The 23,068-nt window shown below is 37.1% G+C and overlaps 2 protein-coding genes and 1 long non-coding RNA gene across 6 annotated transcripts; all 3 read left to right on the top strand.

Moving 5' to 3' along the window:
• The first annotated feature begins 591 nt into the window (after positions 1–591).
• Positions 592–1,945, top strand: LOC118490515. Its single transcript, XM_035988191.1, has 3 exons — positions 592–789; positions 1,697–1,751; positions 1,839–1,945. Exons 1-3 carry the CDS (start codon positions 592–594, stop codon positions 1,943–1,945), a joined length of 360 nt encoding a protein of 119 aa, XP_035844084.1.
• A 7,932-nt stretch (positions 1,946–9,877) lies between these two features.
• Positions 9,878–21,355, top strand: LOC110929894. 4 transcript variants are annotated; one of them, XR_004889938.1, is made up of 6 exons: positions 9,878–11,490; positions 11,593–11,941; positions 12,682–18,109; positions 18,213–18,561; positions 19,313–19,389; positions 20,405–21,355. XR_004889938.1 is itself a non-coding variant. In XM_022173077.2 (2 exons), the coding sequence occupies exons 1-2, from the start codon at positions 11,107–11,109 to the stop codon at positions 11,719–11,721; spliced, it is 513 nt and encodes a 170-aa protein (XP_022028769.1). In that variant the 5' UTR covers positions 9,878–11,106; the 3' UTR covers positions 11,722–12,313. The 4 variants fall into 4 exon arrangements, 1 of the variants encoding a protein (XP_022028769.1); XR_004889937.1 differs by having other exon boundaries at positions 19,302–19,389; XR_004889936.1 differs by having other exon boundaries at positions 18,213–19,389.
• Positions 21,356–21,377: 22 nt separating this feature from the next.
• On the top strand, positions 21,378–22,454 carry LOC110928066. The gene is made up of 3 exons (XR_002586110.2): positions 21,378–21,813; positions 21,957–22,070; positions 22,169–22,454. It is a non-coding gene; the product is annotated as an uncharacterized LOC110928066 (long non-coding RNA).
• Positions 22,455–23,068: the final 614 nt, after the last annotated feature.

Raw genomic sequence — 23,068 nt, 5'->3', positions numbered from 1 at the left:
TTGTACCAAATTGCAGGCGGTGTCCTTTACCTTTAAATTTGATTAGTTTTGTCCTTAATGTTTCAAAATCTTGCACGTTATGTCCTTTAACCCTAACTCAGTCAGATTTTTTTTGTTAAATAAGGGTATTCTTGTCATTTTACCTTCTTAAAGACTGTTGAGTAAATAATTTGATATTCAAGGGACTAATTTTGTAAGAAATAAAAAATAAATTATAAATATTAAAAAGCTTGTATATTCTCTCTCTCTCTCACTCTCTCTCTATCACACACCACCCACTACCACCACCTTCCACCTCCACCACCTCCACCCCCACCACTGCCATCCAGCCGCTGCCACACACCACTTACCAAAGGGATTGTTAGGGGCAAGGTATCTGTTGCCTAGGTTTCTACTTCCACCAATGGCATACATATCCCAGTGGGTGTAGTCATTGTTCACCACATGGAAATTTCCATGTCTGCATCTGAAAATTTATACAAAAAACTTGGTCTCACATGGCATGTAAAAATCATTTTAAACTTTGAAATTATTCACAAATAAATCCAAAACACCCGATCAGCCACCCTTCCACCATTGAACAAAACGGCCATGGCGGCGCCACCGCCCTCCCGGAAGCAAATCCTCTCACTTTTCGGCTCATTCCTCCGATCATCCCGTCAATTCACCGATTACAACATAAGAGAGTACACAAAGCGCCCGTACAATAGACGCATTTTGCCACAAATAACCCTAACAAACCCTAGCTCTGTTGCCACCGCCTTCTCCGATGGCAATTATCAGCGGCAGGTTGCCAAACGGCAAGCCCTAGTGTACCATATGTACTCGCTGCCGCTGGAAGTCAAAAGCATCATGGAGATTAATTATTGATTGGTGTTTGTTTATGTTGTTAAGGTTTTATAATGATTTATACATAGAGAGTGAATACTGTGGTTTAGGATGGTTGATACTGGGGTGTGTGGCGGCGGCTGAAGGGCAGTGGTGGGGGTGGAGGTGGTGGTGGAAGGTGGTGGTGTGTGATAGAGAGAGTCAGAGATAGAGGGAGAGAATATTCAAGGTTTTTAATATTTATTTTTTATTTTTTACAAAATTAGTCCATTGAATATTAAATTATTTACTCAACAGTCCCTAAGAAGGTAAAATGACAAGAATACCCTTATTTAACAAAAAAATCTGACTGAGTTAGGGTTAAAGGACATAACATGCAAGATTTTGAAACGTTAAGGACAAAACTAGTCAAATTTAAAGGTAAATGACACCACTTGCAATTTGGTACAAACATAAAGGACAAAATTTGTAATTTACTCTTTTATAAAACACCATAAATCAAGAATTTAGTTGTCTTTAAATTTAGTAATTTGCTGTTATATATTTGTTAAAAAATTTTTGTCTTTTATAAAAATATTTGATATATAGTATGGGTAATTTATATACATAAATGTGTATAGTTATAAAAATACGGCGCACTATTATATACTTGCATATGATTTATATACACTACGTTATTATGTATATATGTCGCAAAATACGTTGCGTATATTTTGTATAGTTACAATATAGATCTATATTGGCACATATACTCCTCGCCCCAAGACATCTGTCACATTATGATGGCTTTCTACACTTCACATATTAAAAACAATCCCTCCTTTCTTTATATAATTATAATTATAAGGTGTTGTTTGTTTTTTAAAAGGTAAGATGTCTGCAGTCTGCGGAAAACATACCTGTACACATCTGTAGAAGAAGAGGTGGACTAAACATCTGCAGTCTGCAAGAAGAAGACTGTTTATTTTTAATATATGTAGACTTCTAAAAAAACTGGTGGTGTTGTGCAGACGATGGTGGTAGTGGACGGTGGTGTGGGACGGTGGTGGACGTGGACGGTGGGTGGTGGCGGTGGATGGTGGTGGTGGTAGACGATGGTGGTGGACGGTGGAAGTAGACGGTGGTGGACAGTGGTGGTGATGGACGATGGTGGTGGGTGGTGGTGTTTAACCTTCTGCAGACCTTAGAAGATCTTAAAAGTGGCTAGGCCAAGTCTGCACCTAGAAGAGCCCGCGCAGACATTTTTTTAATGAAACGTCTTCAGAAAAACAAACATTATGCAAATAACAGTGTCTGCGTGTGGTATGCGCGATGATTGAAGAGAAGAAAGAGTTTGAAGGATGCTTCAACGTCAAATACTTTGAAAAGAGGGTGAAGACTGATCAAGACTGAAGTTTTGACGTACTGACGTCTCGTACTGAAGACTCTGTCAACATCCAAGGGGGAGACTGTGGGCTGGGCCGATAAGAGGGGAGGGTGGGCTGTGGTTTGGGCTATGGCGGATGCTGTTGGGGGAGTTGGGTGGGTCAGGTGTGAAAGGAAGTGGGCCGGTGGGGTGTAGGGTGTTTGGAGTAGTGGGCTGTGGAGCGGTAGGGGTAGGCAGACAGAAGAGCCTGCGCAGATTTTTTTAGAAAAACAAACACCACCTAAATAGTATTGAAGAACAAGCTTTGAGCTGCAATAGCTATAGTATATTTCTAGTTTCAATATTTTTTAAAGTCACACCCTTATACTTTTAATAACTTGCATTCGTTAACTGTATCTATTATCGGTACTGTATAACTAACGAAACAAATTGGACTCATATCGATCGAACAATGTTAGTATCCGTATTCGTTTTTATTGTTTTTTTATTGATTATTATTTTTTGTTTCTCTTTTAGTTGTTATAGCGAGTGTCAGTACCATAACGAACCGAACCAATACTGACTCAATTCCCACTGCGTAGATTTACAAATTTTCAAAGCTTTATTTCTAAATTATTATAATTAAGTTGAGTATATTTTTTTTCATAAAACTTTTAATATACAATCTTTTATGAAATTATAAGTATGCCGTTGTGACGTGCCTATTTTTATCTAAGTCTTGATCTCGATATATTTTTTTTCGTGAAATCATGTTGTTAGTAATAATGTATAAGTAATTGAAGCACAAATGTAGATGTTATCAAAGTGACCTCACAATCTATTTTTTCCCAAGGTTGTTCTTTAAAATTATTAATTATATTTATAAGCTTTATAAAGTTCTAAATAGATCGTTACAAAGTGCTTATTTTGATCCACCTATAAATTTCATTGAAAACAAAGTTCCATTCACAATAGACCAACTTATGTCGTCCTAAGAATATCGTTACGAAGGTAATTCCGACCGAAATACATCAGTACCGGGATCGTTGCTATCAGAATTATTTTTTTATGGTTTTCGGTCGATGTAAAACACATGTTGACATCCTTTAGGACTTATCATCACTTTATTTTTTATGTTTTATTTTTGGTTGCTATATCAAGTGTAAGTATTGTATCGATACCATAATGAAGTAAATCGATGTCGTCTATACTCCTGCCATTAGCGTTATTCTTACAATTGCGTCTACGTTTCCATATAAAATCACTTAAAAAACAAGTCCACCGTCACAGAACACGGTGTAACCCACTGCTATATACTAAAAGTCTAAAACACAACTTAGCTACAATAACTTTTTTGTCTTTTCCCCCTTTTTCTTTACCTTTTCATGTTTCAAGTAATCACTTTTGTAAGAATCACTAGTCGGTCTGTGAGATATCGACTAGCGATTAATCGAGACCAATATGGATTAATCGAAATTAATCGTATTTCTATTGGGATTTTTGAATGTAGTTTTTTAAAGTAGTCAAGTTTTAACCCCTTATTGACCCATTTTTTTAAAGTAATTGACTGGAATTTATAAGGTTTGTTTGAAATTTGGCTGAGATCTGGCCAAAATTTGGCCAGAATAAGACCGACATTGACTGCCTAGTGAATAACCGACCATCAATAGGTGAACCTCCGATAAGTGATTAATTATAGACTAGTCGAGATTTTTAGAACCATTAGTTTACCCCTTGCAATAAATAATACACGCATTTGACACAATAGTTATGTTTTCTCTTTGAACTTTCATTCGTTAATTTTTTTTTTTACAAAACTAAATACATGATATAATTTTTTTTTTTTTGAAAATGGATCGAGCCGGTACCCACCGAAAAACACCGGTACCCGTACTATTAGAACCATTACTGGTATTCATTTATTATGGTTTTTAATTGATATAAAACACGTGTCGACATCCTTTTGGATTTATCACGACTTTATTTTAAATTTTCTTTTGTCGGTTGCTATATCGAGTGTCAACACCATATAAATGTCATAATGAACCAAACAAACATCGACCGAACTCCCACCGTCAATGTTATTTTTATCAGCGCGTCTATGTTTCCATTTAATATTTATTAAAATTCTGGTCGCCCTCACTGCGAAGCACAAATGTAACCCACTCGTTAATGCTATATCGAACTAACCCATTTCCTATATATCATATATCTATACTATATTATAATGCATGAGAGACGAGTATATTAAGATACCCAAAAGTTAAAAAAAAAATTAGTCTAATGTATAAAACAAAACTCTAAAATGATGGTAAATTAGTCTCTTAAACACTTATTGCATTTGAATCCCTCATCAATATTACATTTTGATCCCTCATGATTAACTAATTAGAAATTACACTTTATCCCCTTATAAAAAACTAATTACCCCTACGATTTTTAAATAATCATAACCTTTTCGTATATTAATAATTTTCTTTTAAATACACCATAAAAATGAGCACTTTGTTCTCTTTAATTTGAGTATAGCATTGTTATAGTTTTTTTTTAACTAAAATAATGATATGTTACGTGATTAACAGTGTCTAGAGGTGAGCAATAACTGAATCGTTAACCGAAACGAGACAATCAATACCGAACTAAAATTGGCCAAAAACTACATTAACTGATCAACTGAAACCGAATTGACCAAAAAATGGTAATCTATTTTTTGTACGTTCATTTAACCAAAATTAACCGAATCGAACCATTCATATATTCATATATTTCTAGCTTTTACAGCCGCAGTTCATGTATTTAATATTTTATACCTTCATTCATGTATATACACTTCAATTCCAAGTATCTATACATTCATTTCATGTATTTATACCTCAATCTCATGTATTTTTAAATAAAAATTTTAGCCAAAGTTTGGTTTTGACTATTAACCGAAATTAAATGTATCAAACCAAAAATCGTCAATCTAACAGAATAAACTGAACTGATTAACCGAAAACTAACTGTTTTTTTTTAAATAGACAAACCAATGATTTCAATTTCGGCTTTGGTTGAGTGTAGTAATCAAACTATCTGAATCATGCATATCCTGACAATGTACGTGTTTACCGCCGCACGCTTCTAGTTCATAAAAAGTATATACAATACATGTGGGATTAGATATAGAGTAAACTGCAATTTTACCCCCTGGGGTTTAGGCCAATTGGCACTCTGACCCCCTCTAACGAAATAATTGCAATTTTACTCCCCAACGTTGGTGTTATGTCGCACATTTACCCCCGACGTCAATTATGGTTAACAGTCAACATAATAATGTAAAGGTCAAAGGGTAAAAAGGTAATTTCCAACAAACGATTGTGTAGCTTATTCAATACAACACCCTATAAGTAAGATATCCTGCTAAATCGATCAAGCTCCGGCGACATCACCTTCTCCGGCGACACCACCTTCAGACCTTCAGCTACGATGCCGGTTCTTTGTTGGCTGATCCGCTACGTCATCCGCCACACGGTAGGTACAATCGCCCAATGTTAGTTAATCAGGGTCGGATTTGTGTAACTGTTAGTTATTATCAAGTTATAAAGAGGGTTAGGGTCGGATTTGTGTCTGATTGAGTCTCATGTTAAACAGGGTATTAACGATTAGTCTAATTGAATCTGATTTCCATGTTAATTTTGTGATGTTTGGTGTTTTTTTACAGTTGACCTGATGATGAGCCTATCAAGCTCATCAGTGGTGGTCCACCTGGTGGTCTCCATGTTTGGTAGGCCTGTCCTCAACTTCCATTATCCACCGGAGAGTTGAGCGGATGTTTAGACTAGTAGTTATTTAGCTTTTGTGTAATATGTAGGTTAACTTAACTTAATCGAAGCCTTTATGTATATGTAGGTTAAACATGCATTTTGTTTAAAATGAAGAATGTTCCTTATGTCAGTGTTGTTGTTGTTGGAATCCTTTATGCATTTTGTGTAAAATGATGAATTTTGGGTATGTTGTTAGCTTGGTTACCAAGTACTTAGCTGATCTAGGTCAATGTTGTTAGTAGCTTGATCAACAAATTGATGTGCTTTGCCAGACATTAATATATGCTTGATCAGCAGATTGATGTGCCTATAATGTGCCTAGTTATAAGAACAGCAGATTGATAAGCAGGTATGTTTGAACTTCCCCTCAGCAGGTATGTTTGAATGTCTATTGATGGATCAAAATGTTAGATGATTTTGACCATGTTAGATTACACTGTAGTTAGGATCAAAATGTGCAGCATGTTAGATGTCCGTTTGATGACAGTTAGATGTCCATTTGATGATGACGGGTTAGATGTCCATTTGATTTTGACCATTTATGTGCAATAGGTTAGATGTCCATTTGCAGATTCAGTTATGTGCATTTGCAGATTTAGATGATGACAGTTAGATGTCCATTTGATGACATCAGGTTTTATGACAGCAGTTAGATGTTCAGTTAGAGCATTTAGTTTCATGTCCATTTGCAGCATGTCCATTTGGATTCATGTGCATTTGCAACCATAAAACCTGCTGCTGTCTCATGTCCATTGGGTAACTTCAAACCTGTTTATTAGATTCAGATGATCCATTAGTTTGTTTATCAGCAGTTTCATGTCCATAAGCATTACAATGGTTAACTTCAAACCTGTTCAACTACACATGTTTGTATTTAAACCTCTTCTAGTATATGTGTTTATTAAGTTTGAATACAAGTGTTTATTAAGTTTAAAACAGATTTCTTGTGAATTTCCATGTGTAGTTGACTTTGGGTGGTCAAACTTTTTTGGCGGGAAGGGTTTTGGAAGTTGCAGGGGGTAATATTGTTTCTTAACACAAAGAATAGGGGGTAATAAGAAAGGACAATTTAGTAATTTACCAGTGGGGGGTAATTATACGACATAACAAGAACGTTGGGGGGTAATATTAAAGAGTAAGATAGTGATTTCACATTAAAGTTAGGGTAAATTACACTTTTCGTCCTTTATGTTTGTAGCGGGTTGCAATAGATAACCTTTAACTTTAATAATTATAGTCACAGTCCTTTGTTTGCAAAACCTGTTACAACTTAGGTCCTTTGACCCTAACCTGGTTAAAACTTTCAGTTAAGTGAGATTATATGCAACACATGTGAGGGCAAAACAGTCATTCAATAAAAAAAGAATATCAAAATTTTAAAACTTATTAAGCTAAATCATCATCATTATCTTCCCTTTCTCTCTCTCCCTTGTACTCTCTCTCTCTCTCTCTCAACATACTTCTTCTACAATCATCAGCATCATCATCAGCCACCACTCTTACAACCATCTTTGAGAAATTGGGCTTTGGGGATTTTAGATCAGTTAGTGAAGCCATTTGGGATTTTAGAAAAGAACAGTGACACAAATTTCACATCAACGATAACACGAATTTATTCGCCACTAAACCCTTCAACATACCGATACACAGTACACAAAACAAAGGGGATCAAGTGTATTGCCAAGCCAAAATAAATATATGTCAAGCATCAATGTCGTAAAACACTACAAACAATTCATCTAATCATCTTATAAAAAGTCTCATCAGATAAATGATCAAAACTTCAAATTAACCAATACCGAACACAACCGACCTCAAATCGGCACATATCTCTTCAAAACCTGCTTCCCTGTAACCGCCACTCCCACCGCAAGTCCACCAATCGCTCGGCCGTCGCCGCCGATTGTTGCAGATTCTTGTGAGATTTATCGGAGATGAAGTGGTTGTTGCAGAACCTTATCAGAGATGGAGTGTTGTTGCAGAATCTTAAGGGGTGGTTACATCCGGAGCTCCGGTGACGGATCCAGTCAGAGTGTATGTACAGTGGCTATGGTTGTTTCGGGTATGTTTGGCTAAGCTTTTCCAACCAACTTATTGGCTTATTGACTTATCAAAAAGCCAATAAGCAGTTTTTAGTGTTTTGCAAATGGAAAAGTGCTTTTTAAAATGACTTTTTGATATGAAGGAAAAGGAGTTTTTGAAAAGTTAAGAGATTGTGACTTCTTGATCAACTTATAGCTTTTCAAACAACAAATTACCAATATACCCCTTATTTTTTAACACCCCTTATGAATGCTCATTTTAGTCATTTTACATCAATAAGCTAAGCTAAACACTTTTTAAAAAACTACTTACTGACTTATTGGCTTTTTCCACCCCATAAGCTAATCCAAACACTTTTTTTAAAAACTTCTTTTCAAAAAGTCCTTTTCCCAAAAGTCCTTTTCTCAAAAGTCCTTTTTGACTTAAATAAGCTTAGCCAAACATGCCCTTCATACGTCGTTCTTGAACCCCGTCAGCCCAATCGGGGATTGATCGGAGAATTGAGAGGATTGTTATGGGTTTTGGTGAGGGTTTGTGATGCAAGAGCATCTTGAGTCAACCCCAAATAATTTATATTCTTTTATTATTTGAATTTTAATGTTTTTTATTTAGTTTCCTATTTAGTGGGGATTTGAATTTCCTAGTTTATCTATTTTATTCATTATAAATTAGGAGCCAGGGTTTATTATTTAGTGAGTTTTTTGTTGATTATTAATATAAAGAACTTTGTTCTTGGAACCTTGTCGTTCAATTTATCGTCTTTGATTAACTAAGTGTTCTTGAGCCATTTGATTGCACGCGAAACTGTATCATTTGGTATCAGAGCTTTTGGTTTTCAAATGGCTCTACGTGGAAAAGAAGAAACTTTCGTTCGTAGATTCGCCGCCGGAGGCAACGACGAAGTTCCTTTTAATCCGCGAGGATATGGTGATTATTCTCGTAGATTCGCCGCCCGAGGCAACGAGATTGTGGACCATGAAAACTTTCGTGAATCATGTGATGGTTATCATCCCCGTAGATTTGCCGCCCGAGGCAACGAGGATCCTGACCTTATCTATGATTCTTCTCCCGTATTTGATGAGTATGAGGATGATGTGTGGTATGCTTGGGCAACCGGTGGTTCATATCGTTGTGGTTCATATCGAAGCTTATTGGGAGATGAATCGGGTTTCAAAAGTCGTAAGGTTGGTGTTACAGCGGTAGAAACCGGTGACGCCACGGTGGCTTTGGGTGAAGATGCGGTGGTTATTGGTGGATTTGGGGTGAATGTTGATGGTGATGAGCCTATTTTGGACGTCCCAATCATGTTGCCACAAGTTACGGGATCCTACATCAAGTTCAAAATTCAAGAAGATAATATTGCGGTTGCCATGCATAAACCTTCGGTGATTACTGCTACTAATTCGATATTTGCTTATAAAAAATTGGAGATATTAAGGTTTTAATTTACATGGTGGGTCCAATAATATTAAGTGATAGCATGTGTCCCATGCAATTCATACGTTGGCTTCAAGAAAAAGATGATAAACTGATTCAAAATGTTGACTCAGCAACAATGAGGCTTTGTGAAAAAAATACTGATAACCTTTATTCAAATAGTGAGCAAAAGAAGGTTATCCATACATGTGGTAAAGGAATTAATATCAACAATCTTAAGGGTTCGGTTGGTAAATGTAAATTTACAAGGAGGCCACTCCAAAATATACATGTTGAGCGGTTCAAGTCGATAGCGAACGCTAGGTGGTCCAATGCTCCATTTGACCCGGGTGGTACTGGTCAGGAACCGGACATGGCGACCCGTAGAGTTAGGTTGCTTAGACGGGTCATGATGATAATAGTAAATGGGAATCGGGTGTGACAACCGGTAATTAACGGCTTCTATTTACGCGATTAACAAACATTTAAGTCGATAATAAATAGTGTTTAAGGCACGAATTAACTTAATTAGGCTCTCGGTATGCCTAGGAACGCTTATCCGACGTTACAATACGCGTATGACGATTTTCAGAAGATCTGCGGCACAATATACGATAACTAATTGACACCGAACGAAATACTGACAACGCCGACCAATACGAATTTTATACGCATAATTAAAACATATGAAGTTGGTTTGGCGAAATTTTCATGCTCTTGAACGACACAAAACGCGTATGCGAACGAAAAACGCGATAGTAGGGACGCACCAATAACGAAATGGAACACCGGACGCGAGTTACGTCTCGACATTAATATATTATGATATATATGATTCGCTTTCGAACTTTTAAACTCACGGTTGAAACCGTAGCGAAAAAAAAAAAAAGAAAACAACTAGATGCAACGACCGTCGTGAAATACGCGATTCTTTTTTTTCGTAACCGACAAATCCAGGCTATCATTCGTACAAACCCGAATCTCACACACATTGTGATCTCACGATTTAGACTAAATTTATATAGGCTAGGTCGTTCCATGCCATACAAAAGTCCATTTTTTTTTTCATTTGAAGTTAGTAGATACACAACTGAGTTTGAGAAACTTGCGGGCACGCAATATTTGATTCAACCGAACAAACATGAACGTTGGTGATATTTAACAAAATACTAGGAAGCGTTTAACAAAATATTTGTATGCATAATATATATAATTATATGCATTTAAATATGGTTTTGGGAGTATATATATACATGCATATGGATTATATATTAATGATTACTAAAGAAAATGTGAAACAAAGAAAACCAAACAAATTCTCCAACATGTGTTCGTTGGAGTTAAAATTGAAAAAAAAGTTAAATAAAGTAAATTAATTAATTAATATAAGAAAATGGAACAAAAGAAAAGATATGTAGTGTTTGAAAGTAAAAAAAAAAAAAAAGAAAAGCATACTGCTTCAAATCTTTACCCATACCGATTACCATATCTTTCTAAAGTTTTCTTTTCGTGTACGCATGCTAGTATGGCTCCATTTACCAACTTGTTTGATTAAATGACCCTTGGTTACATATATGAGGTTACTAGCCTCACTTCAATCAAGACCTTATCATAACTTTGAAAACTCATATCAAAATACACGCACAAACATCTGCTTTATCTTTCCCTCCCATGTCTCTTCTTCCTCAAGACATTATTCCCATTCCTTCTCCTTTTAAACCTCTGCAAACAAAATCAAATATACACACAAAACATGGAGGGTCATCTCTTCATAAACAAAATTCCACCACACACCTCTCAACACCTTCACAGGCGACGGATGAGGACGCGCCGGTGGCGGTGAAACAGAGCGACGACACAGCCCCCCCCCCTTCGTTCATTAATGGCGACGAACCGGTGACGGGTATGGAACCCGTTTTCCGGCGATGTACAACTCGGGTAGAGAGACGGAGAGATCGAGAGGAGAAAGAGACAGGATGGCGGGTATTTTTGGACGGCGACAGCACCGCCGTACACGGCGGCGACTCGGTTACCCTTTACCGACGAGTGGTTCTGGTGAGATTTATCTCCCCTTCTTTTCTTTTGATGTCTGATGCTTGAAGATGTAATGATGATAATCGTTTTTTTTTATGATGATGATGACAATGGGGGTGTCAGCTTGAGTTTCGGGTTCTGGTCAAGTTCGGTCAACAAGTCAGCGGGTACGATCAACACAAGTCAACCGGACAAGCTCAGTCGACCGTCGAGTCAACTGGTCAAAGCCAACCAACCCGGTCAACTCATTAGGTTCGGGTCAACTCGGTCAAACCGAGTTGACTCGTTCAACACTCAGTCAACTCAGTTCAGACTTGGTTCGGTTCACGTCAGTTATGTTTGGGTTCACGTCGGGTCAGATTCGGTTTCGGGCCTCAGTCAAAACATGTCAGCAAAAGTCAATCGGTCAAAGAAGGTCAACGCAGTCAACACTCGGTCAACTGTCGGGTCAAAGACGGTCAACCCCAGACCGGTAAAGTTTAAACGAAGCAAGTTGTTATTGCGTTATTTTTATATAGTTAAAGTTATACGCGACCGAGCCCGACCGATACCTTTAGCGATTATATACGTTTTATTCTTGGCGCTTTTTGGCAAAACTATATATATTCGATAACCTTGCGCCGAACTATTGTTGAATTGTTGATTGAATTTTGAAATTAATCGACACTTTAATGTCGGGTCATTCCAAAAATAGAGGAAACTCTGCTCGAATCTCGTTAAAAATCCGAAATACCAAACATATCTATATTGTATGAGCGACGCCTGTCGAAGTATTTTCGCTAAATAAATATAAAGTATATCTATACTTTTGGCGACGTTTTACGAATTACAAAAAAAAAAAAAAGGTTATAACGTCTCGACAAAACACGAGCTACTAGTTTACGAAATCCGTATACTTTTATAAAATAAGTATAATTATTTATGTTTATTTTAAACGTCTTTACTCGAAGTATGAAACCTTGCCATAAGATTCATAACAAACGATATCATTAACCGACTCGATTCGATAACAACGAGCTATATATATAATTTACGCTTTTTATTCGCGACGACTAACACGATTTCGTAAGTATATTTGAATAACCATAGAGTGGTTATTTCAAATCTAGACGATAACATTTCCTTGGAGTCATTTTATTAACGGTTCGGTAGAGCTCGGACACGTAGTTTAGCTACGTTTAATTTAGAAAACTCATAAGTATTCCTTCGTAGGAATGTCATAGGTGCACGCTAGCTAATTCATGTTCTTGGAACGACACTACGGAATCACGCTAGGCGATGATTGCACATGGAAGTCCAGGTGAGTTCATAACCCCCTCACTTTTTACGGTTTTACATTTTTATAAATGTTTTCGGGGGTGGAAAGACATGCAAGTTTTTGCAAAAGCAAACACTATTTCGATAAACGAAAACACATATTTATAAACCATGTTGCAAATGAATTTCAACGAACTCGAAAGGTTTACAAAAGGTTTATACTAAACATACCGGTTTTACAAAACAAACGCGTATTTTCGCAAACGTGCATGATTTTCATAACTAGTGACGAGAAGGTCCTAGTGACAACAACGGGACTGAGTTGGCCTGCGTACGAAAAACGAGACAACTCAGTGAGATCATGTTCCCCTTTTCTTTCAATGTTTTGGTTTACAACTTTCGGGGGAAATACATGTCAAACTTAGGTATGATTAAGTTATGGAATGAACTCTTAGATTATGTGAGCATAGGCTGTAACTGAGGTGCCATTAATCCTTTTGAGGACCAAGGAACAAAGGTTAGATCTAATGGGTACGGGCGAGCCCCACTCACGGTCCATGGGTGACCACTTAGAGTGCTGTTGTGTCCAGCGTCGAGAGTTCGACACTTAAATTGCCTACGCGGGTTGAGTACCTCCTATGTCGTCGCATATATTAATGTCCTCGCGAAACATTAATGATCAACATGTTCATAGACGCTTTACATACCAATTACAACACTATAACTTTCAAATGTTTTTAATATTCATTTGACGCAAACTCGTAATACATGTATTTACAAACTTTGATAATGTTTTCAACTTATGTACAAGTAAGAGGACGTGTTGGTCCTGCTTACAAATACTCTTTTAGGCTCGGCCCATTCTCTCTCGTGCAATGCACGAATACTCTTGTGGGCTAGACTCACAGTTTTTCATATATCATGCCAAGAAAATAATTTTACTATATTTTCTCACCAACTTTGAAACCGGTTATCAAAAAGATTTATTTTAAATCTTTTCAAAACAAACTATTAGCTCGCTCAACTTTATGTTGACTTTTTCGCATGTTCTTTCTCATGTTGCATTTTCAAAACTATGGTACGGTTGGAATTGGAGAACCCATGGGAATTCGAGTACTTAGCAGGCGTTTAATTTCTAGAAGTCTTAGCTTATTTGCTTCCGCTGTGCAATGAAGATACCGGTCCAGTCACGCCAGCTCTGATATTTCGGGGTGTGACAGATTGGTATCAGAGCTATAGGTTTCAGCGAATTAGGTTTCTGTAGAGATACCTAGGCTTTAACCTCACTTTCCTTCTGGGGACTTAGATTATTAAGATTCGAATACATACAGAACGCCTAAGACTCGAATATGGGTTACAACCGTTGCCGAAAACAATGAGTTAACAATTTTGGTTTTAAACGTACACAAGTGTTGTGTTGAATACGCGGTACACGAAACGATTACATACAGTAAGCAAAACCTTGAGGGTTTTGATAACATGCGTCTAGGACCTTTGGAGAATTTATGTTAAAATCCATTAAAGGTCATTACGTAGGGACTGCGACTATTATCTCGGGCAAATGCAATTATATTATGTCGTCTATGTTATCTTACTTACCCGAGCAGGTAACCTACGTGGAACAAAACGCTATTGCACAAGTATACATGAAACTTAAACTATACGTCAGCGGACGTCGGAGTACATCACACACGACTTTCAAGGCAAGGCCTTGGGGAAACCACAAATGGTCACGACAACAACGATGCTAATCCCGTCAGCGGGAGAACTATCGACTGCAATGCGGTTATTTGTCACGTTATCCTGCAAACAACATGAATCACGCTAAGGTATGCTCAAACGATATTTCACAGCAATCGGTGTTTAGTCTGATGAGACTTACAATTATTGGCACTGCAAAAGAAGTTACATGTCTTCGCATCCCCCTACCTAATTAATGGTGATTACGCTATGTTCGACATTCCATGGTAATGTCACCTAACAACCGGCTATCACACGAAATTCCAGGTAATGTCCTCAAATTTCTTTTATTGAAATTCCGATTTTTGCATATAGTGAGTAGAATTTCACATCTCTACTCCTCTTAAGGGTCATTGTATCACGACGATTTTCTTTCGGGATAGCCAACAATCAGTTGCTTCATTTCTTGACAAATTCATATGTTACACATGCATTGTTTATTGCACATGTGGCTTCACTCGAAATTGTTGCTTTATCAAGTGCAAATACCATTTCGATATGTCTAATTATTTCATTGTGATCTAGATGACCGACGTTATTTTTAAGTGTTGACTCCTTGGTATCGAGTCAACGGACTTCTTGGAAAACTCATTTTCTTTTGAGTGGCATACATGGTTTTTCATTGTGGCCATGTCGAAACTTTCTTATTGATACATGAATTCATTGTTGGATTATGTTTCAACCAAGTTCAATTGATTGAACTTGCTCGTTATATATATTCGATTCAAGATTCCATATGATGGATTGAAGCCATCATATTCGAAATAATCCCAACAAGCACTTCATTTGCTTTGAACCATAACAGGCTTGTTTGGTCTTTGACTTCATTGAATCGTTTCTTTGATCACGATCACCTTGTGGTGACGTTTTCACAAATTTGAAGCTTGCGCTAATCTCGTTTACACGTCTCATGCATGGATTTAATTGTTATTTCTTTACTTATTTTAAATCCACTTCGATTTATCATATTAAAGCAGTCTTAACCCAATTGTGTGTTAAGACAATGGTACACAAATTCATATTATATTCCGGTGTACCTCTTAACGGTTCTTTCACCTTCGAGCAAACATTTTGTGATATTCATTGCTTTTCATCTTCGCTCGAAAACATTGTTTATTTGTTTCGTTTTCAATTGAAAATCCTATGAGATTTGTTGGAACGAGCATTCAAATTTACTTCGTTGAGCCTTCAATTGATTTCAAAGACGGTGATATTTGTTTGATCACCGCTATTATTGAATTATTTCAATCACTACAACACCTTGTGGTATAAACTTGTAGCTTGGGCTAATCATCATCGAGCGTTTCATGCAAAACACAGGTGATGCTTGTTCGATCACCTCTATTATTGAATTGTTTCATTCACTACGACACCTTGTGGCGTCGGTATGAACTTGAAGCTTGTGCTAATCACGACCAGCCCTCTCATGAGAAACTATATATGTTTTCGTTTGACACATCATTTAAGTAGTCTTAATGCAACTATGTATTAAGACGATGATACACCAGGTTCGGTTGTATTTCATTTCGGTGTATCCTTGCAACCCAACAATGTCAACATGTTAATTTTATTCATTTAATGGTTCGATAGTTCACAAATCATTTTTATGATTCTATTTATTCGAGCTTGTTAAATCCGAGTTTCATTCATACAACAACCAACGCAAGTTTCCGTTGGTAGTGAATTCTATTGTTTCAAAATTGATTTGCATATTGTGAACGTTCATTTGGAATTCTCTTGGTCGAAATCCCTCCTTTGTTGAACCCTGTAAACTTGGTCGCATTGGTGATAGTATCACTACGTTGCGTTCACTTGACATCGATTTCTGGAACAAACTCAGCTGAACTGTTGGGTTCTTATTGATGCAAAATGTCTTTACACCCACGTAATCCGAATAAGTCTTGATTCGATTACGCGGTCATTCACTTTGGTATTATTCGGACTTACCTAGGAACGACACAACTCTGAGGAGATAACATAGACTAAATTTCGAGGACGAAATTTCTGTAACAGGGGGAGAATGTGACAACCGGTAATTAACGGCTTCTATTTACGCGATTAACAAACATTTAAGTCGATAATAAATAGTGTTTAAGGCACGAATTAACTTAATTAGGCTCTCGGTATGCCTAGGAACGCTTATCCGACGTTACAATACGCGTATGACGATTTTCAGAAGATCTGCGGCACAATATACGATAACTAATTGACACCGAACGAAATACTGACAACGCCGACCAATACGAATTTTATACGCATAATTAAAACATATGAAGTTGGTTTGGCGAAATTTTCATGCTCTTGAACGACACAAAACGCGTATGCGAACGAAAAACGCGATAGTAGGGACGCACCAATAACGAAATGGAACACCGGACGCGAGTTACGTCTCGACATTAATATATTATGATATATATGATTCGCTTTCGAACTTTTAAACTCACGGTTGAAACCGTAGCGAAAAAAAAAAAAAAGAAAACAACTAGATGCAACGACCGTCGTGAAATACGCGATTCTTTTTTTTCGTAACCGACAAATCCAGGCTATCATTCGTACAAACCCGAATCTCACACACATTGTGATCTCACGATTTAGACTAAATTTATATAGGCTAGGTCGTTCCATGCCATACAAAAGTCCATTTTTTTTTTTCATTTGAAGTTAGTAGATACACAACTGAGTTTGAGAAACTTGCGGGCACGCAATATTTGATTCAACCGAACAAACATGAACGTTGGTGATATTTAACAAAATACTAGGAAGCGTTTAACAAAATATTTGTATGCATAATATATATAATTATATGCATTTAAATATGGTTTTGGGAGTATATATATACATGCATATGGATTATATATTAATGATTACTAAAGAAAATGTGAAACAAAGAAAACCAAACAAATTCTCCAACATGTGTTCGTTGGAGTTAAAATTGAAAAAAAAGTTAAATAAAGTAAATTAATTAATTAATATAAGAAAATGGAACAAAAGAAAAGATATGTAGTGTTTGAAAGTAAAAAAAAAAAAAAAAAGAAAAGCATACTGCTTCAAATCTTTACCCATACCGATTACCATATCTTTCTAAAGTTTTCTTTTCGTGTACGCATGCTAGTATGGCTCCATTTACCAACTTGTTTGATTAAATGACCCTTGGTTACATATATGAGGTTACTAGCCTCACTTCAATCAAGACCTTATCATAACTTTGAAAACTCATATCAAAATACACGCACAAACATCTGCTTTATCTTTCCCTCCCATGTCTCTTCTTCCTCAAGACATTATTCCCATTCCTTCTCCTTTTAAACCTCTGCAAACAAAATCAAATATACACACAAAACATGGAGGGTCATCTCTTCATAAACAAAATTCCACCACACACCTCTCAACACCTTCACAGGCGACGGATGAGGACGCGCCGGTGGCGGTGAAACAGAGCGACGACACAGCCCCCCCCCCTTCGTTCATTAATGGCGACGAACCGGTGACGGGTATGGAACCCGTTTTCCGGCGATGTACAACTCGGGTAGAGAGACGGAGAGATCGAGAGGAGAAAGAGACAGGATGGCGGGTATTTTTGGACGGCGACAGCACCGCCGTACACGGCGGCGACTCGGTTACCCTTTACCGACGAGTGGTTCTGGTGAGATTTATCTCCCCTTCTTTTCTTTTGATGTCTGATGCTTGAAGATGTAATGATGATAATCGTTTTTTTTTTATGATGATGATGACAATGGGGGTGTCAGCTTGAGTTTCGGGTTCTGGTCAAGTTCGGTCAACAAGTCAGCGGGTACGATCAACACAAGTCAACCGGACAAGCTCAGTCGACCGTCGAGTCAACTGGTCAAAGCCAACCAACCCGGTCAACTCATTAGGTTCGGGTCAACTCGGTCAAACCGAGTTGACTCGTTCAACACTCAGTCAACTCAGTTCAGACTTGGTTCGGTTCACGTCAGTTATGTTTGGGTTCACGTCGGGTCAGATTCGGTTTCGGGCCTCAGTCAAAACATGTCAGCAAAAGTCAATCGGTCAAAGAAGGTCAACACAGTCAACACTCGGTCAACTGTCGGGTCAAAGACGGTCAACCCCAGACCGGTAAAGTTTAAACGAAGCAAGTTGTTATTGCGTTATTTTTATATAGTTAAAGTTATACGCGACCGAGCCCGACCGATACCTTTAGCGATTATATACGTTTTATTCTTGGCGCTTTTTGGCAAAACTATATATATTCGATAACCTTGCGCCGAACTATTGTTGAATTGTTGATTGAATTTTGAAATTAATCGACACTTTAATGTCGGGTCATTCCAAAAATAGAGGAAACTCTGCTCGAATCTCGTTAAAAATCCGAAATACCAAACATATCTATATTGTATAAGCGACGCCTGTCGAAGTATTTTCGCTAAATAAATATAAAGTATATCTATACTTTTGGCGACGTTTTACGAATTACAAAAAAAAAAAAAAGGTTATAACGTCTCGACAAAACACGAGCTACTAGTTTACGAAATCCGTATACTTTTATAAAATAAGTATAATTATTTATGTTTATTTTAAACGTCTTTACTCGAAGTATGAAACCTTGCCATAAGATTCATAACAAACGATATCATTAACCGACTCGATTCGATAACAACGAGCTATATATATAATTTACGCTTTTTATTCGCGACGACTAACACGATTTCGTAAGTATATTTGAATAACCATAGAGTGGTTATTTCAAATCTAGACGATAACATTTCCTTGGAGTCATTTTATTAACGGTTCGGTAGAGCTCGGACACGTAGTTTAGCTACGTTTAATTTAGAAAACTCATAAGTATTCCTTCGTAGGAATGTCATAGGTGCACGCTAGCTAATTCATGTTCTTGGAACGACACTACGGAATCACGCTAGGCGATGATTGCACATGGAAGTCCAGGTGAGTTCATAACCCCCTCACTTTTTACGGTTTTACATTTTTATAAATGTTTTCGGGGGTGGAAAGACATGCAAGTTTTTGCAAAAGCAAACACTATTTCGATAAACGAAAACACATATTTATAAACCATGTTGCAAATGAATTTCAACGAACTCGAAAGGTTTACAAAAGGTTTATACTAAACATACCGGTTTTACAAAACAAACGCGTATTTTCGCAAACGTGCATGATTTTCATAACTAGTGACGAGAAGGTCCTAGTGACAACAACGGGACTGAGTTGGCCTGCGTACGAAAAACGAGACAACTCAGTGAGATCATGTTCCCCTTTTCTTTCAATGTTTTGGTTTACAACTTTCGGGGGAAATACATGTCAAACTTAGGTATGATTAAGTTATGGAATGAACTCTTAGATTATGTGAGCATAGGCTGTAACTGAGGTGCCATTAATCCTTTTGAGGACCAAGGAACAAAGGTTAGATCTAATGGGTACGGGCGAGCCCCACTCACGGTCCATGGGTGACCACTTAGAGTGCTGTTGTGTCCAGCGTCGAGAGTTCGACACTTAAATTGCCTACGCGGGTTGAGTACCTCCTATGTCGTCGCATATATTAATGTCCTCGCGAAACATTAATGATCAACATGTTCATAGACGCTTTACATACCAATTACAACACTATAACTTTCAAATGTTTTTAATATTCATTTGACGCAAACTCGTAATACATGTATTTACAAACTTTGATAATGTTTTCAACTTATGTACAAGTAAGAGGACGTGTTGGTCCTGCTTACAAATACTCTTTTAGGCTCGGCCCATTCTCTCTCGTGCAATGCACGAATACTCTTGTGGGCTAGACTCACAGTTTTTCATATATCATGCCAAGAAAATAATTTTACTATATTTTCTCACCAACTTTGAAACCGGTTATCAAAAAGATTTATTTTAAATCTTTTCAAAACAAACTATTAGCTCGCTCAACTTTATGTTGACTTTTTCGCATGTTCTTTCTCAGGTTGCATTTTCAAAACTATGGTACGGTTGGAATTGGAGAACCCATGGGAATTCGAGTACTTAGCAGGCGTTTAATTTCTAGAAGTCTTAGCTTATTTGCTTCCGCTGTGCAATGAAGATACCGGTCCAGTCACGCCAGCTCTGATATTTCGGGGTGTGACATCGGGTTGATGTTCCCTTCGACCCAGGTGGTTTCGGTCCAATGACTAAACTCGAGGACGAGTTTTTTCGAAGAGGAGGAGTATGATGCAGGAGCATCTTGAGTCAAACCCAAATAATTTATAATCTTTTATTATTTGAATTTTAATTTTTTTTATTTAGTTTCCTATTTTGTGGGGCTAGTTTATCTATTTTATTCATTACAAATTAGGAGCTAGGGTTTATTATTTAGTGAGTTTTTGGTTGATTATTAATATAAAGAACTTTGTTCTTGGAACCTTGTGGTTCAATTTATTGTCTTTGATTAACTAAGTGTTCTTGAGCCATTTGATTGCACGCGAAGCTGCATCAGTTTGTGGTTAGGGTTTTGAGAACAGATGAAGTGGTTGTTACAGAACATTATCTATTTGTTTTATTTATTAAATATTTTAAATAAGTGAGTAAAATTACTAACTTACCCTCAAGTGCAATGCACATGCCATAATTAACTAAAAAATTTAACTAAGTTAGTGTTAAAGGACTTAAAGGACTTAAAGTGTATTGAGTTTCTCAAATAAAGGATTGTGACTGTAATTATTAAAGTTAAAGGCTATCCGTTGCAACGCAGTATAAACATAAAGGACGAAAAGTGTAATTTACCCTTAAAGTTAACAGATTTGTTAACATAATTGACGCCGGGGGGTAAATGTGCGACATAACACCAACGTTGGGGGGTAAAATTGCAATTATTTCGTTAGAGGGGGTCAGAGTGCCAATTGACCTAAACCCCGGGGGTAAAATTGCAGTTTACTCTTAGATATAATATTATTAGGCTAAATTGCACTTTTCGTCCTTTATGTTTCAGGGTTTCTGCAGGCGCTGTCCTTTAAGTTTAAAAATTACACTATGTTTGCAACCTATAACGGGCGGTGTCCTTTCTCATAAACCCAGTTATCTTTTAATGTTAAAACCCCTTGTCTTTCTCAACTTCAAACATGAAGGACCTTTTATATAAAAAAGTGAAACATGGGTCAAGCAGGGGAAGCCCTAATTGTGCTTCACCGCCGTACACTGCGACCAACCGTCGTGCGATATGCTCTACGCTGCTGCCGGAAAGTTGCCAGGATGAGGTTGATTGAAGAAGCTGCTTCACGGTTGTATAATAACAAAAGATATGTTGCTACACAACCTACCACCAAACGAGAATCCACGTGTACTGGAGTTTTCATGCCCCGGCAACCCGAGCCCCGACTGAGCCCTTTAAAAAACGGGGTATGTTTTGATCATTTTAACATTTTAAATGTAACTTCGTTTTTAAGTTTTACTAATTTTGGATTTTAGTGAGATTTTAATTTAATTTGAAACAGTTTCTAGATCTGACTCTGTTTTGGTATTTTTCATTTGGATGTTTACAGGATGTTCGGCCGTTTTATTTTCAGATAGAGTGGTGCAGGCTCTCGATTTAAAATTGGAAGCCATGGGAGGTGAATCAAAGCTTCAATCTCGTTGCAATGGAGGATCTGACTACAGTAACTTTACCCTTTTTTTAATTTTATTTTAAGAAAGTTTATAACATTTTTTTTTGGTATGAATTGGAGCTAATAATATTTTTTGGGTGGTTTTTTAGATGCGGAGATTATGTATCGGTGGGGATGACGGAGTTCAGGCTTCCTCAAGAATGGACCTATTGATGATAATGATGGAGAATTTAAGTAGGAAATCGTTACATATAAGCATAATATAGTATAGGAGTTGGTTTTGTTTAAGTGGTGTATGGATGAATGAATCAAAGGAATATGATGAATGAATGAATAAAGTGAAGGTGAAGATCCTAGCATAATGCTCTGTTTTGGGTTAGAATGAGCATTGGGTTTATTTCTAGAGAATAATAAGGTAGGGGTAATGGTATTAGAATCAGTTTCAAGGTATAAGTTTCAAAGAGTGAATTGATAGAACTGTTTTCAAACCGTTCTGGAAAAAAAATACAATAAATTCCAAATAACATATGCACTGATGATGCAAACAAAACAACATTAGTAAATTGCATTAAATTGATTAAACTTCGTTGTTAAGTTGTTATAAGATGGAGATGATGTTTATCGCGAAAGAGACGGACCGAAAAAGCGTAGAAATGGGGTTCCGGAGTTGCGAATCCTGCGAAATTGCCGGCCGGATAAACGTAGAAGATGGCGGCTGATGCTTTTATTTTGTTTTTGAATGTTTCACTTTTTTACATAAAAGGTCCCTCATGTTTGAAGTTGAGAGAGGCAAGGGGTTTTAACATTAAAAGATAACTGGGTTTATGAGAAAGGACACCGCCCATTATAGGTTGCAAACATAAAGGACATAGAATGTAATTTTTAAACTTAAAGGACAGCGCCTGCAGAAACCCTGAAACATAAAGGACGAAAAGTGCAATTTAGCCATATTAAAACCTATATAAAGAAGTAACATGTATATGCATAATGAGTTGTAACCTATGCTTTGGACATTTTCCAAAAAAAAAAGTTGATTTTCTACTTTTCAC

The sequence above is a fragment of the Helianthus annuus genome, chromosome 3 (assembly GCF_002127325.2).
Source record: "Helianthus annuus cultivar XRQ/B chromosome 3, HanXRQr2.0-SUNRISE, whole genome shotgun sequence".
Taxonomy (NCBI): domain Eukaryota; kingdom Viridiplantae; phylum Streptophyta; class Magnoliopsida; order Asterales; family Asteraceae; genus Helianthus; species Helianthus annuus.
Note: the sequence above shows the minus strand (reverse complement) of the source record. Positions and strands in the feature narration are given on the sequence as shown.

Bases quoted from the DNA above. Each gene is read 5' to 3' on its own strand.
- LOC118490515 (XM_035988191.1), top strand. From the start codon at position 592: ATGGCGGCGCCACCGCCCTCCCGGAAGCAAATCCTCTCACTTTTCGGC. The intron at 790-1,696 runs GTTGCCAAACGG...GTTTTTTAAAAG, and splicing joins ATGGCAATTATCAGCGGCAG to GTAAGATGTCTGCAGTCTGC. The intron at 1,752-1,838 runs GTGGACTAAACA...GGTGTTGTGCAG, and splicing joins ACACATCTGTAGAAGAAGAG to ACGATGGTGGTAGTGGACGG.
- LOC110929894 (XM_022173077.2), top strand. From the start codon at position 11,107: ATGTCTCTTCTTCCTCAAGACATTATTCCCATTCCTTCTCCTTTTAAA. The intron at 11,491-11,592 runs GTGAGATTTATC...TGGGGGTGTCAG, and splicing joins TTTACCGACGAGTGGTTCTG to CTTGAGTTTCGGGTTCTGGT.